Source organism: Archocentrus centrarchus, chromosome 9 (assembly GCF_007364275.1).
Source record: "Archocentrus centrarchus isolate MPI-CPG fArcCen1 chromosome 9, fArcCen1, whole genome shotgun sequence".
NCBI lineage: Eukaryota > Metazoa > Chordata > Actinopteri > Cichliformes > Cichlidae > Archocentrus > Archocentrus centrarchus.
The window spans coordinates 15,258,694-15,271,887 of NC_044354.1; the positions used below are offsets into that span (position 1 = coordinate 15,258,694).

General features: G+C 41.5%; 2 protein-coding genes across 2 annotated transcripts; both read right to left on the bottom strand.

Moving 5' to 3' along the window:
* Nucleotides 1-51: 51 nt before the first annotated feature.
* Nucleotides 52-5,041, bottom strand: LOC115786085 (protein limb expression 1). Its single transcript, XM_030738116.1, has 6 exons — nt 4,845-5,041; nt 4,011-4,207; nt 3,198-3,338; nt 3,027-3,122; nt 2,027-2,104; nt 52-1,945 (listed from the first exon to the last, which is right to left on the bottom strand). Exons 1-6 carry the CDS (start codon nt 4,918-4,920, stop codon nt 1,481-1,483), a joined length of 1,053 nt encoding a protein of 350 aa, XP_030593976.1. The 5' UTR covers nt 4,921-5,041; the 3' UTR covers nt 52-1,480.
* Nucleotides 5,042-5,874: 833 nt separating this feature from the next.
* Nucleotides 5,875-11,313, bottom strand: riok2 (RIO kinase 2 (yeast)). Its single transcript, XM_030737780.1, has 10 exons — nt 11,147-11,313; nt 10,136-10,274; nt 9,927-10,043; nt 9,572-9,747; nt 9,366-9,454; nt 9,057-9,248; nt 8,889-8,981; nt 8,315-8,743; nt 6,707-6,806; nt 5,875-6,369 (listed from the first exon to the last, which is right to left on the bottom strand). Exons 1-10 carry the CDS (start codon nt 11,210-11,212, stop codon nt 6,208-6,210), a joined length of 1,563 nt encoding a protein of 520 aa, XP_030593640.1. The 5' UTR covers nt 11,213-11,313; the 3' UTR covers nt 5,875-6,207.
* Between the last annotated feature and the right edge of the window lie 1,881 nt (nt 11,314-13,194).

Genomic DNA, 13,194 nt, shown 5'->3' on the forward strand with positions numbered 1-13,194 from the left:
TTGAAATGTATCTTAAAATGATAGACTCAACGTTTTCCCTTTAACTATGTATTTGCTTTGTGTCCTTTACCAATGTAAAAGAATCAGAAGCATCTTTGCTTCTTATATTAGCTGCATTCTAACTGACTGGCTGCAGTGCATGTCACTCACATCTGCTTGATACATTCTAGAAAGATTATTCATAAGTGTAAAAAAAAAAGAGACAGCTGCCAGTCTTCAAAGATGTGGATATCCCAGCAAATTCATCCCAAGGTCAGACTATGCAATGCTCAGAGACACTGCAAAAAACCCAAGAGCTACATCTCAGACCTCAGTTAGCATGTTAAATTTTAAAGTTCAAGACAGTACAATTAGAAAAAGACCGAACAGGTATGACTTGTTTGGATGGGTTGCCAGAAGAAAGCCTCCTCTCTCTAAAAAGAACATGGCAGCATGGCTTACATTTGCAAAGTTGCATCAGAACAAATCACAAGATTTCTGGACTGATGAGACTAAAGTGGAGATGTTTGTCCATAATGCATAGTGCCACATTTGGTAAAAACCAAGCACAAGACATCAGCACAAACACCTCATACCAAGTCAAGAGACATGATGATTTGGGCTTGTTTTGCAGCCACAGGACCTAGGCAACATCCAGTCACTGAGTTGACCATGAACTCCTCTGTATACCAAAGTATGCTAGAGTCAGATGTGAGGCCATCTGTCTGACAGCTAAAGCTTGGCTGAAATTGGGTCATACAACAGGACAATGAGCCCAAGCAGCAAATCTTCAACAGGATGGCTGAAAACAAAAAGAATCAAGGTGCTGCAATGGCCCAGTCAAAGTCCAGACCTCAACCTGATTGAAATACTCTGGTGGGACCTTCAGAGAGCTGTGCATAAACAAATGCCCGCAAACCTCAATGGACTGAAGCAACGTTGTAAAAAAGACCGAAAAAGTCACGAGGAAAACAATTACTTCAAATTATAGCTACTAAAGGTGGGTCTACAAGCTACTGAATCATGGGATGTACTTAGTTTTTATAGGACTGTATAGAGTCCTGTGAAAACTTTCTTTTTTGTGACTGTACATGCCACATTACCACAAGAATGTGCATCAAGAATGCACATAAATAAAATGTAGGATAGTAACAGAGAGTGTTCTTTATAAAAAAATTAGAATAAACTGAAGTTCACATTAACAGTCTAATTAAGTTCACTACACTTTAATCTAAATAATTTGAATGCTACATTTATTCTCGTTAAAGATGCTTATACATTACAGTGAGTTTTAGCTTTATAGTCACAAACTAAACTGGATGTTGGACTGTTAATTATGGTTGGACATTATGATAACCAACATTTGTAACTCCTAAAACTTTTTTTTTTTTAAACTCTCAAGCATATTGACAGAGAACATAATATTTATTAGTTGCTTTCTGTGTAACAGACTGAGTTAAATGACAATATGGCTCATCCATCTTCTACGCTATGATTCAGTCTATTCAAAGTTATCTAAAGGCACAAACGCTTGCTGTGAACATGGTGAAGGGCTATCAGAGAGCATATTTTGTCCAGAGGTTTGACAGACTGTTTGCTGTGCGTTATTATGGACAGCTGACAAATGGCTCAAGGGTGGGGTTATCTGGGCTTCTGTGTCCTCACTGTAAAACATGTCTAAAGGAAGGTGCTCTTGCTTGTATTTGTGACTCTGCGAATGGCTGAAGATCTCAGGTGTGGGGTGAATGTATGCTTGGCTCAGAGCCAAGCTGAGGATCTCTGTCTTTTCCCTGTAGAAGCGTAGCTCTACACCTCGACGCCGGGCCAACACCAGTTCCCTCTGTGCCACCTGCAGCTCCGCTCCGATGAGACCTGGTGATCTCTGCTCCCGTCCCAGCCAATCCAGAGCCATACTGCTGCGCACGTACTCATCAAGGCCTCGCTGAGAGTAATAGCTAATCACGCTCTGAGATGGAGGAAAGGAAATAAGTCATCATCACTTCATAGACGCAGAAAATGCTGATGCTTAATCAAGCAAGACCCATACTTGTCGAGAGCACTGCCTTTCCCTCAGAGCTTTCAGTGTCCCATTCCAGTGCAACAACTGGAAAATTGTCATCATCTCCTACAGGAAGATGAGGATGATAAAGAAGCACAGTCAGAAAGGAAAGTCTAATGCAACTCTGTGAGTAAGGATTTAAATACCAAACCCAAACAAACCAGATTAGTGTGTGTAAGTCTGACTTAGATAAAATATTAATATTTCTTCCATCCATACTTAAACTGTGAGTGGTTGGTTTGGCAATATACCACAAATCCTCAAACACCAGGTAAGTTTCATCCTGATTTATGAAACACCAAATGGGTGAACAGCTGCCATGTGTTGGGAACAGAGAGCCTATACATTAACTGACCTAATTAGACACAGATGGAAAATTATACACCCAAGTTGTTTCAGGTTGATGTCCATGTTGTACCTGCTGCTTTATTTACAATTCTGCCGCATTGACTGCAAGTATAAATTATACTACCTAGTGACAGCTGCAAAGCCTATACTCGATGCTGTGTGCAAACCTTTTTACAAGTGTGACAACATTTCAGCATACGTGCATGTGAATAGTGCGTGTATTACTTGGAGGCTAGCCATCTCTATGAGTTGTGTTTTAGCAGGAATGATAATGACCCCATTTCCTTCTACTAATAACCCCCTTTCTGTAGAGGTATGCTTATTTATACAAAGGTAGAAATATTAGGTGTTTAATAACACAAGTCCCTGCCAGGGTCTGAGAGATGGAATGGGCATAAATATGTAAGAACAGACAAGAGGGGTAATGATTCTAATGAAGAGCAGAACTGCCACCAACAGATGTCTGCCTTATAAATTATTAATTAAGTAAACTGTTCATACTTACTTGTGGGTGTTATTATAAATGCACTATTTATAGAGCAAAATTACACTTTGTAACACTTGGATGCTTTTGATCTAAATATTTATGAAGCTGTATTTATGCAAAACAAAATGAAAAAAATATCTCTTTATTCTTTACCTGGAACTCCAGCATAGTCCTTCCAATGTAGGAGTGAAGCAGCAAACTGTAGGTTCCTATACTGGTACTCGAATCACATGCATCTTCTATAGAAACCTTTAAACAGATTACAGTGCATGTTAATATGGAGACATAGAAGCTGTAATAATGTTTGCACTAGCTTACACTTACAGCACTGTCTCGGGCTGCCTGACGCAAACTGTGAGTGATGAACTCAGGGTCGATGCGTCGACATGGCAACTCGTTCACAAGTGAGTTCATCAGAGCCACGCGAGCCGCGTCCCTCCGAGCTTCTGCTTGAGTCTCACACACCTGAGGATGAGCAGACGACCAACAACAACAAATGTCAGAAGGACTGTGTGGGCCTAAGGTTGAATCCACAGGTCCTGTCAGTAAATGGGCACCCGCAGTTGTATTTTTTTTGATAATTTTACACTTGACTGCAACTAATCATGGGATCTGAACTCAAATCACTATTGAGATTAGGCATTTAGAGATAGCCAATCACATGCCTCCTCTGAGCTGGGGGCTGCTGTCTGGATCACAATGAGCCCATTGAGAAGCATCATGAGGTTTAAACTGAACAACACCATTGTAAGATGACCTTTAAAGTTAGTGTGACGGTGTTTTTATTCCACCTGAATAGCCATCAAGACAGCTTCTGAGCATCCCTGAGTGTGAAATTTGACTCGATTAAACTTGGAAAAAGAAAGGCAAAAGAATAACAGTTTGTAAGGAAACTTGTGCTGCTGCAAAGCTATTTTGGAATATTACTAAAAAGTATTAATGTAACGTAAATCATATTTAATCGGTTTATACTTGTTATTACTAGTAGTTTCTGCAATTCTATTATTAGGATGTACATCACTACATGTTAGTGGTATTTCCAGGAACAGCTGTTCATTCTTGACCATTATGGCAGTCTAAGCACATTAGATGAAAGTGCAAAGTGTTGTTAGACAGCACTGGTGATGACAAACACACCTTATAGTTACCAAAGCAGCTTCCTCCAGGAAGCGTGACATAGCAGATGTACGGGGGACCAGGGCAAGGTGCAGATTCGTACAGCAGCAGGCTCTCTGTTTGGCCGCCTGCTTTTCCACCCAAACCATCTGAGTCACTGGAAGAACCATTCAGCTGCCTCTGCTCCCAGAAGTTGTGAAGAATGGCCACCACATTCACTGCACACACATGCATGTCATAGTGAAGACTGAAAATGTTCATGAAAGGCCCCTGTTAGGTTGAAAATTCTTGCATTCATATCAAGGAGATATAATTCATCTGTCTGGCATTCCCATGAAATCATTCTGATAACGCTCCTGTTATCACACAAGTTGAGTTAAACTCAGACTGCCAGTTAAACTGCCAGACTGAGTGCAAATGATAACTTAAAAATAGAAATCATACATCTGTGTTTATTTGCATACTCAGACAGTGTATATTTAAGCAGACTGAGGAACTGAAGGGAAATACCTCACCACTTACCAATATCAGCATTTTCAAACACTCTGAACCAGAAATAGGTTTAAATGTTTCTTGAGTTCTTCCCTTTGTGGCAATCAAGTCACTTTGGTGCCATTTATGGCAACAATGAGAACGTGACCAACATTTATTTGCACTTTAGAGGAAATGTTACTAAGTAAAACAATGAAACAGTGGCCTGACTTTGCTTTAATGAAATGTATTACTGCCTGGCTAGTGCTAAACACTATTATAAGTAGTAACAATTGTAGCAAATTGCTCTGATATCTTACAAAGATGCACCTCTTTGCTGTTGAAAATAACATAAGTTTGTCACAAAGTTTCTTGGGTACTCACAGTCTTTGGGGCCGGTGCCAGTCTCAGTCTGTGATAAGTATGACATGATGCTCTCTTCCACTTTCACTTCAGTCATCCTCACTCAGCATTTAGTTCCTGCTGCCTCAAACACATTCAGTCCATTCTCTTATTAAACTGATCCACCAAAACAGCACGTATGACCCTTGGAATGAGTAGTCATCACAACATCTGAAGGAACCTCCACTCCCGTTTCTCCGCCTCCCCAAATCCCTCTCCCCTCCTCCTTGCCTGTGTGACCATCTCGCCAGGGCTTCTCTTTTGAAGCAGACCACCTTTGTCACCCTCTCTGCCAATTAGCTCAGAGGGCCCCTCGCTCCTCTTGTACACGCACACACAGAGGTGCAGAGCTGGAATGCTGAGCCCCTCCCCTGGGACCATGCAGCTGGCTAATCCTTGAACAGTCGGGAGAGTTTGAGTTCTGCTCAGTTGCCAAGTTGAAACCACACTTTGTTATTGTGAATAAAAGGAAATTATGTGAAGAAGTCCAGTTGATGCTTCTTTTATATTTCCATACCAAGGAAAAATTTTACCAACACATCGTGCTTTAGATATGCGGGGGGTGGGATATTTTTGACTTCACACGCCAATTTGGGCCCACTGAGCTTCACTCACTCTGTTCACTATGAAAGGCCATTGTTAATGTCTGAATTCAGATGCTCTGAAGGCCTCCTACGCATAAATTAACTGAATTTGAAGAAAAAAGCAGTTTGTTGATTTCCTTCTGCCTCACTCTCTACAATATATGGCCCATCTATTTCAATCACCTTTTCATGAGTAATGTGTTGGTGTGTGCTCCCCATGAAAGTGCACTATTTAATTTTTAAATCTACACCCACATTAGTCACTTTTTAAGCAGCCTGAGCTTGAACCTTTGACTCTGATAATAGGAAGCTAATCAACAATGTTCAGTCTGTTGTAATGATCATGTAGGTATCAAGACAAAAAAGGAAGTACTATGTAAAGAGCTTTGAGAGAAAACAAGTGTTTATTTTCTTTAATAAGACAGGGAAAAACACTTTCATAGTTTAATCATATCAGTTTGCTATATTAACTAGTCCGTATTTATATATGTAAAGCAACATTTTACTGAGATTCAAAAGAAAAATGGTTTGTCCACGATTAAGCAGGAGATTTTATGAATAAAGGAGCCAAAACAAGAGAAACAGTTTTTCACTTTAGTGTCATCTCTGCTTTGTTATTCCACTTTGATTTCTCTATGATGATATAGAAAAGGCAAGTTTTTGCATAAATACACAGTATTTATTGTGTTTACAACTCTTCAGACAAAAAAAAAAAAAAAAAAAAAAGCACATTGGCATGAATTCCATCACTGTTGTTCTTTTTATCCCCAGAATTCAGAGCTCTCCATGCTAGACTTAATGTTATTTTGGTTTTCCCTCCTGGATTTGGTCACCAAGTTGGCCTCGCCCTTCTGTAAACGTCTCCTCTGTGCGGCCTTCTGCTGTTTGGTGAGTTGCCTCCGCACCTTCTGACGGATTACCTCCTGCAGGACACACAACAACAACAGGTCATTACAGACGAGTGTATTTACCTCCTGTCTTTTAAAGTCAGACACAACACTATGCAGACATGTTTCTGTTTCAAATCACATTCTTACAAAGCGAAACACCATTTAAAAGCTCTTTAGTGACACCTAAAGGACCTTTTAAGCTTTTGCTAAAATCTGAATACTGTGCCTGCTACATTGCTGGGTGAAACATCCAAATACTAAAGTGATCAAATCAGTCACTATGTTTGTATTTTGCAGTTACTGCGTATACTAGCAAAGTGTCCCCATCAACCCTATATAACAAAATTGTGCAGAAATCTGAGAGACTTACTGGTGGTATGGTAGAGCAGCTCCCTATGCTGCCCATCGAGGCCTCACTGTCTGTCCTTCTCCTCCTGTGTTCTGCAATTTGTAGAAGACTGTCTGCATCTCTGAAGGGGGGGAAAATATTATTCATGCATTAATTCAACCAATCAATATGGAAATATGTCACAACAAAGTGTAATGTGCATACACGCAGCTTAATTTGACAACAATTATATTCTTGTTCATTGTCTCCATAATTGACTAATAATTTATTTTAAATATATTTTTGGGGCTATTTAACTTTTATTTTTATTTTTTTTTAAGCATTTTTGGCCACAGCGGCTTTTATTGGCAGTGGAGAGAGACAGGAAATGGGGGAAAGATACAGGGGAAGACACGCAGGCAAATTGGTGACGGGCTGGGACTTGAACCCGCGCTGCCCGCACCGCTACACTGGATATATATGTGGTCGCCGGCTTCAACACTAAGCCACCCACGCGCCCTAACTTTTAATTTTTTTGATAGGACAGTGAAGAGAAGACAGAAAAGCTGGGAGAAAGACCAGAGGGGAAGACATGCAGTGAATGGCTTTGGGGCAGATTCGAACCCAGGCCTCTGCATTAGCATTATGGCATATGGGTCGCCCATTCCACCCCTTGGCACTCCTCACTAACAACTTCTAAAGTTGGCAGGGAGTCTTGTTAAGGCCTCAGTCACACAAGCCTAGAGGCTGGTCAGTGCCCCGGTAACCTCTGTCACTAGGGAAAACTGTGTATTCCCCAACAGGTTGCCAAGTGATTGCTGGCTGTCACTAGGGAGGGCTTCACCAAAAACCTCCTTTGTCTGCTTTGCTTGCCAGCAGGTTGCTGCGGTTGCCTGTAATCTGTACAGAAGATACCGACCTGTCCTCAAACACTCATTGTTTACTCTCTGAGCTGTACTGAAACTTGAAAAAGTGTGACACAAATCAGAAAAGGAAAACATATGCCTTCAAGGTTTAAGCTGCACATTACTGCTACAACCAACACGTTTCAAAAGGCCAATGTCCTCTGTTCAGGTTAGTGTTGCACTTTTCACAGTTTCACTACCACTCAGCAAGTAGTTTGCAAGTGTTTGCAGCAAATTTGACTGCCAGCAACCTCTAGCAACTGCTTGCCAACCAGCTGCAGAACACACGCTTTTCACTAGCAACTGATGGTTGCCAGGGAATCAGTCTCAGGATGAGTCTCTCGGCCTGAATCAGTGGGGTTTTAGTATTTCAAAGCGACTGGAAGAACCTCCATAACTGCTTGTTAACCGGTCAGGTAAAACACTTTTTTCTGATCAGTGGTTGCTGGATGGTCACCAACTGGTCTTTAGGCTGGTGTGACTGGGGGCTGAGATTTAAAATGTTTGCTGGCTTTGTCAGCCAGCTGCAGACTTATTATTTAAACATTAAAAAACACATATGATCGCATAAAAGCATTTACCACATGGGTGAGCTTAGCAGGGGATCCCCAATTTAATCCCTGGCCTGTCTGATATTTACTACATTCTCCTGCAGTACCATTTATCTAATAATGACAAAAAAAATCATCAGAAAAAAAAAAATCATTTTGGAGATTTTATTGTGTTAACCATCCACTGTGTTTACCTGAAAGGTTTGAACTCCTTGTTGGAGGCAGAAAGGTCTGCCAGCTCTGGGCACTCATCCTCTGCTTCCTCCAACTCTTCATCTAACTGCTTCTCTGTTTCTTCATCACCTACAGCTGGAGATGCAGCCTCAGTCTCTTTATCCTCGGCCCTGTTCTCACTCTTTTCTGCGTCCTGATCTTGTGTCTCTGCAGGTGTTTCACTAACTTTTAATCCTTCCAGTTCCAGCATTGCATGTTTATATTCCTCCATGTCCACAGACTCTTCTCTTTCCTCATCTGTCGCCTCTTTGGCATCCTTCTCCTCCTCCTCATCCTCCTCCTCGTCATCATCATCCTCAGGTCCAGCTGGGTGTAGCAATGCACCATCTCTCTCCATATCTTTGGTAAAGCCACTGGCTGAAACTTCAACATCTAGAGAACACGACCGCCTTCAGGAGGAAAGAGGGGATCATGTCAGAACTGCTTTTCACTTCAGAGTCTGACATTTGCATTCATCATTTAAATTGTAATTCAATTCTCTGTATTTATATATATATTTTATTGTTTTGACTAAAATAAAGAATAAGCAGTTACCTGATATCTTTAAAGGTTGGAAAGAGCTCACTTTCGTAATTGAATCGCTTTGCAAAGAAGTCACGAATGCATTTGACGTCTCGGTCAAAATACCTACAAACAGGAGTCAGAAGTGAACAATGCTGCCACTATTGAACTCATTTTCAAATTCAAGGCAGAGAGACCAACCATTCAGCATTGGGGTGTGATGTAGACACCATCTGAGGAAAGTCAATCATTGTTATGTGGTCCTGGTCATCCAACATGAGGTTGAATTCATTAAAATCTCCATGAATGAGGCCATGATTGGCCAACTTGACTATGAGGTCCATGAACTCACTATACAGGGCCGACGGATCCTGCAGTTCATGCACCTGACACCTGAGAGAGTGTAACATTGCACAGAAATTATGTAATGAAAAAAAGGCATTAGGAAGAGTGTATTATTTCTATTTCAATAAATAAAGCAAAAAATTAATGCATGGCTTGTTAACATACAGTGGATATCCATTGATGAGCTCCATCACTACAGCATGTCTGTTGTAGTCCATAGGTTTGGGAACTGGAAAGCCTCGATCATACAGCACCTGAGACGAAAGAGGAGACAACTCAAATAAAAATCCTCCAAAAGAAATGGTTTTCTACCACACTCCTAAGTTGTCTAGAAAAACTGACAACACACTTTCATTGATTTGGTTCTTTACCTTCATGTAGGCAAACTCCTTCATAGCAGAGAGGCGGGAGAGATAGAGCCAGGACATGTTCTTTCGATGCTTGTGGTAATCTCTCTTGTTCTTCAGATTCCTGAAAGATGTACGGCCCAACCTGTGCAGCTTGAGAGCATACTGCTCTCCGCTTGGACTCGCCACAATATATATATCTACATGCAAGGTGAACAGAAAGAAATATTTAAATATACATATGCAGACTGAGCAATCTCACAGTGCACATGTATATATATATAAATATTTGTTTCTGTTCAGGCTTTCAATGAAAGCCTGAAACCCTGAAAGAGAACACATTATGGTCCTAAGTAAAAATAAAAAAAAAAACACTTACCTGACTCTTTGCCAACACCCATTTGGTTGCCAACAGAAAGGATTACTTCTCTGGCACACAAAGTCTTTAAAGCCAAGTAGTCATATCCTGTGTAGTTCAACCTATAGCCCTGCACAGCTGAGATCAAGATAGACCATCATATTAGAAAGCATGTACCAGCTACATCATTACTTGTGAGACAAAGCTAATGTTTCTGTGAGTTTTCTTACTCTTGGTGCGCTCATAGACCACAAGTTTGTGTTTCACAAGCTCTCTGAGGATCTTGTTGCAGCCGCCATGCTTGAGGCTTGCTATGGAAGACAGAAGACTTACTGGAACGATCTCATGGTTTTTCATCCCCATCTCAACCTGTGTGAGGAAAAATTCACCAGAAGAAACAGAAAATGAACATTAGTATGCAATGTACAATATAGCTTATAGCTTATAACTATAACAGTTACAACTGCCAATGAACTGAAAGATAAAACGATATTACAATACAGATAAGCTCATGTTTAAGGACAAATAGCTTTTGATCATTCCTTCTGTTTATAGCAATGAAGAGATTCCTTTCTTTCAAACTTCCCATGTTAAATTTTTCTTCTTCTGGCTCCTGGCTTATTTCCCCTTAAATGGTGCCACATTTGTGAGGAAAACTTATTTGTGGGTTACGCCCCTTTACTCAGCTCTTCAAATCTTCTCTGCCAGTGCCAAACGGCTTATTTTACTATTGCCTCCTGATTTGAGCTTCTGGCTTGTCATCATTAAAGGCAGCTTGGGCGTGCTGTTTGTGCCAGACTGACCAACACATCCACATTGTCTGACTTGCGACAAATGCTGTTTGAAGAGCGGGACCCATCCCACAAAAGTGTGTGACTAAGCTGGTAACCAGCATGAGGAGCAGGTGTCAGGCTGTTATGGCTGTGTATAATTTTTCCACACGCTACTGATGCCCCTGTTTGTTAAATGAATAAACTGTTAAATTGCCAATATGTCTTGTTTCTTCAGACTTGAATTATCCAATCCAATAAACGACACCAAAAAAAGAGTCAATAGCAGAATAAGCTGTTTTGGCAAATTACTCAACGAATGTGGGTGTGTAACAGGTCGTTAATGAGCTACTGGGAAAACTGTTTTATGCTGGTTTGCAGCGGCAGCCCACACTGAGTCTACTCTGACAATCGCTGGCTTAGCACAGGCTAACCAGCTGGGGCTGATCAAAATACTAGCTCGGTACTTACCGCTGTGAGGACTCGGAAGTCATCTCGAGAGAAGTATCTTAATATCACGACATTTAACTTGCCCATATTTCAGCCGACGTACAGACGGTTTCACTGACCAACTGCTGTTTACAATTTTTCTCGAACTAGAGGTGCCACATTTCTTGTAAACACATGTGCAAGGCGGAAGTTCTGGGGAAGGAAGATACGTCACTTCTGGCTTGAGAAAAGCTCGTGTTGGATTGGATTAATGCTGCTGTGCCCCGGACCCCTCAACAACCAATCACAACAGAGCGTCCCGCCCACTGCGTCCCTCCAGCTGATCCAGTCTGGCACTGAGCGTTTCCAGCCTCTTTACTGAGATTTCAAACATGTTACTGAACTACTGAGAGTTTATTAGCAATACATGTATTAATCATACTTAAAATGCATCCACATATATAAGATAAGATAAGATAAGATAAGATAAGATAAGATAAGATAAGATAAGATAAGATAAGATAAGATAAGATAAAAACTTTAATGATACTACGACGGGGAAATTTGTGCATTACAGCAGCCAATACAGAGAAAAAATGAAAAGGATGAGTAAGAACAAGTAACTAAACTAAAAACTAAAATAGAATAGAATAAAATAAAATAGCAAAAATCTATACACATATACATAAGCACTATATCATTGCTCCAATCTCATTGTACATCCTGTATAATGACAATAAAGGCATTCTATTCTATTCTATATACATAAATATATATATATATCAGTGTCAATACCCACATTTACATATACACACATATACACACACGTCAAAACTATATACAGATATCAAAATATTATATACATTTGTAGCCAGTAAGGTACACAGCATACACGGTATGCATTATATGGGTGAGAGTAATAAATAAAATGTATCTGACTATATGGATAAAGTGATGGCAGAGGAGGTAAAGTGTCCAAGTGACTCAAGACATTATGATGTGTTATACAGTCTAACTACTGTTGGGATGAATGACCTGCGAAAGCGCTCCTTCCTGCAGCGAGGATGTTTCAGTCTCTGACTAAAGGAGCTGCTCAGTTCACCCACGGTCTCATGAAGAGGGTGATGGGGGTTGTCCATGATGGATGTCAGCTTTGCTAACATCCTCCTCTCACCCACCACCATCACAGACTCTAGAGGACATCCCAACACAGAGCTAGACCTCCGCACCAGTTTGTCGATCCTGCTCCTGTCCCTTTCGGTGCATCCACCCCCCCAGCAGGCCACTGCGTAGAAAAGGGCAGATGCTACCACTGTGTCATAAAAGGTCTTTAACAGAGTCCTGCAGACACCAAAGGACCTCAGTCTTCTCAGCAGGTGTAGTCGACTCTGGCCCTTCTTATACAGGACGTCTGTGTTTGTACTCCAGTCCAGCTTGTTATTGAGATGAACACCCAGGTACTTGTAGGAGACCACTGTCTCAATGTCCTTTCCCTGGATGTTCACCAGTGCTGTAGGGGGTGGCTTCCTCCTGAAGTCTATGATCATCTCCTTCGTCTTGCTGGCGTTGATTTGGAGTGCGTTGTTCTCACACCAGCCGACAAAGTCACTGATGACCCCCCTGTATTCCTGGTCGTTCCCATCTGATACGCATCTGATGATGGCCGTATCATCTGAGAACTTCTGTAGGTGGCAATGGTCTGAATTGTACCTGAAATCTGAGGTGTACAGACTGAACAGAAAGGGTGAGAGGACAGTGCCCTGTGGCGCCCCCGTGCTGCAGACTACTACATCAGACACACAGTCATGGCACCTCACATACTGTGGTCTGTTGGTGAGGTAGTTGATGATCCATGCCGTCAGCTGCCTGTCCACTCCGGCTCCCTCCATCTTCCCTCTCAACAGTGCAGGCTGTATGGTGTTGAAAGCACTGGAGAAGTCAAAGAAAATGACCCTCACAGTGTTCTCTGCCTGCTCTAGGTGAGAGAGGGATCTGTGCAGCAGGTAGATGACGGCATCGTCCACCCCGATGCCAGGCTGGTAGGCGAACTGCAGGGGGTCCAGCGCTGAGCTCACCAGTGGGCGGAGGTG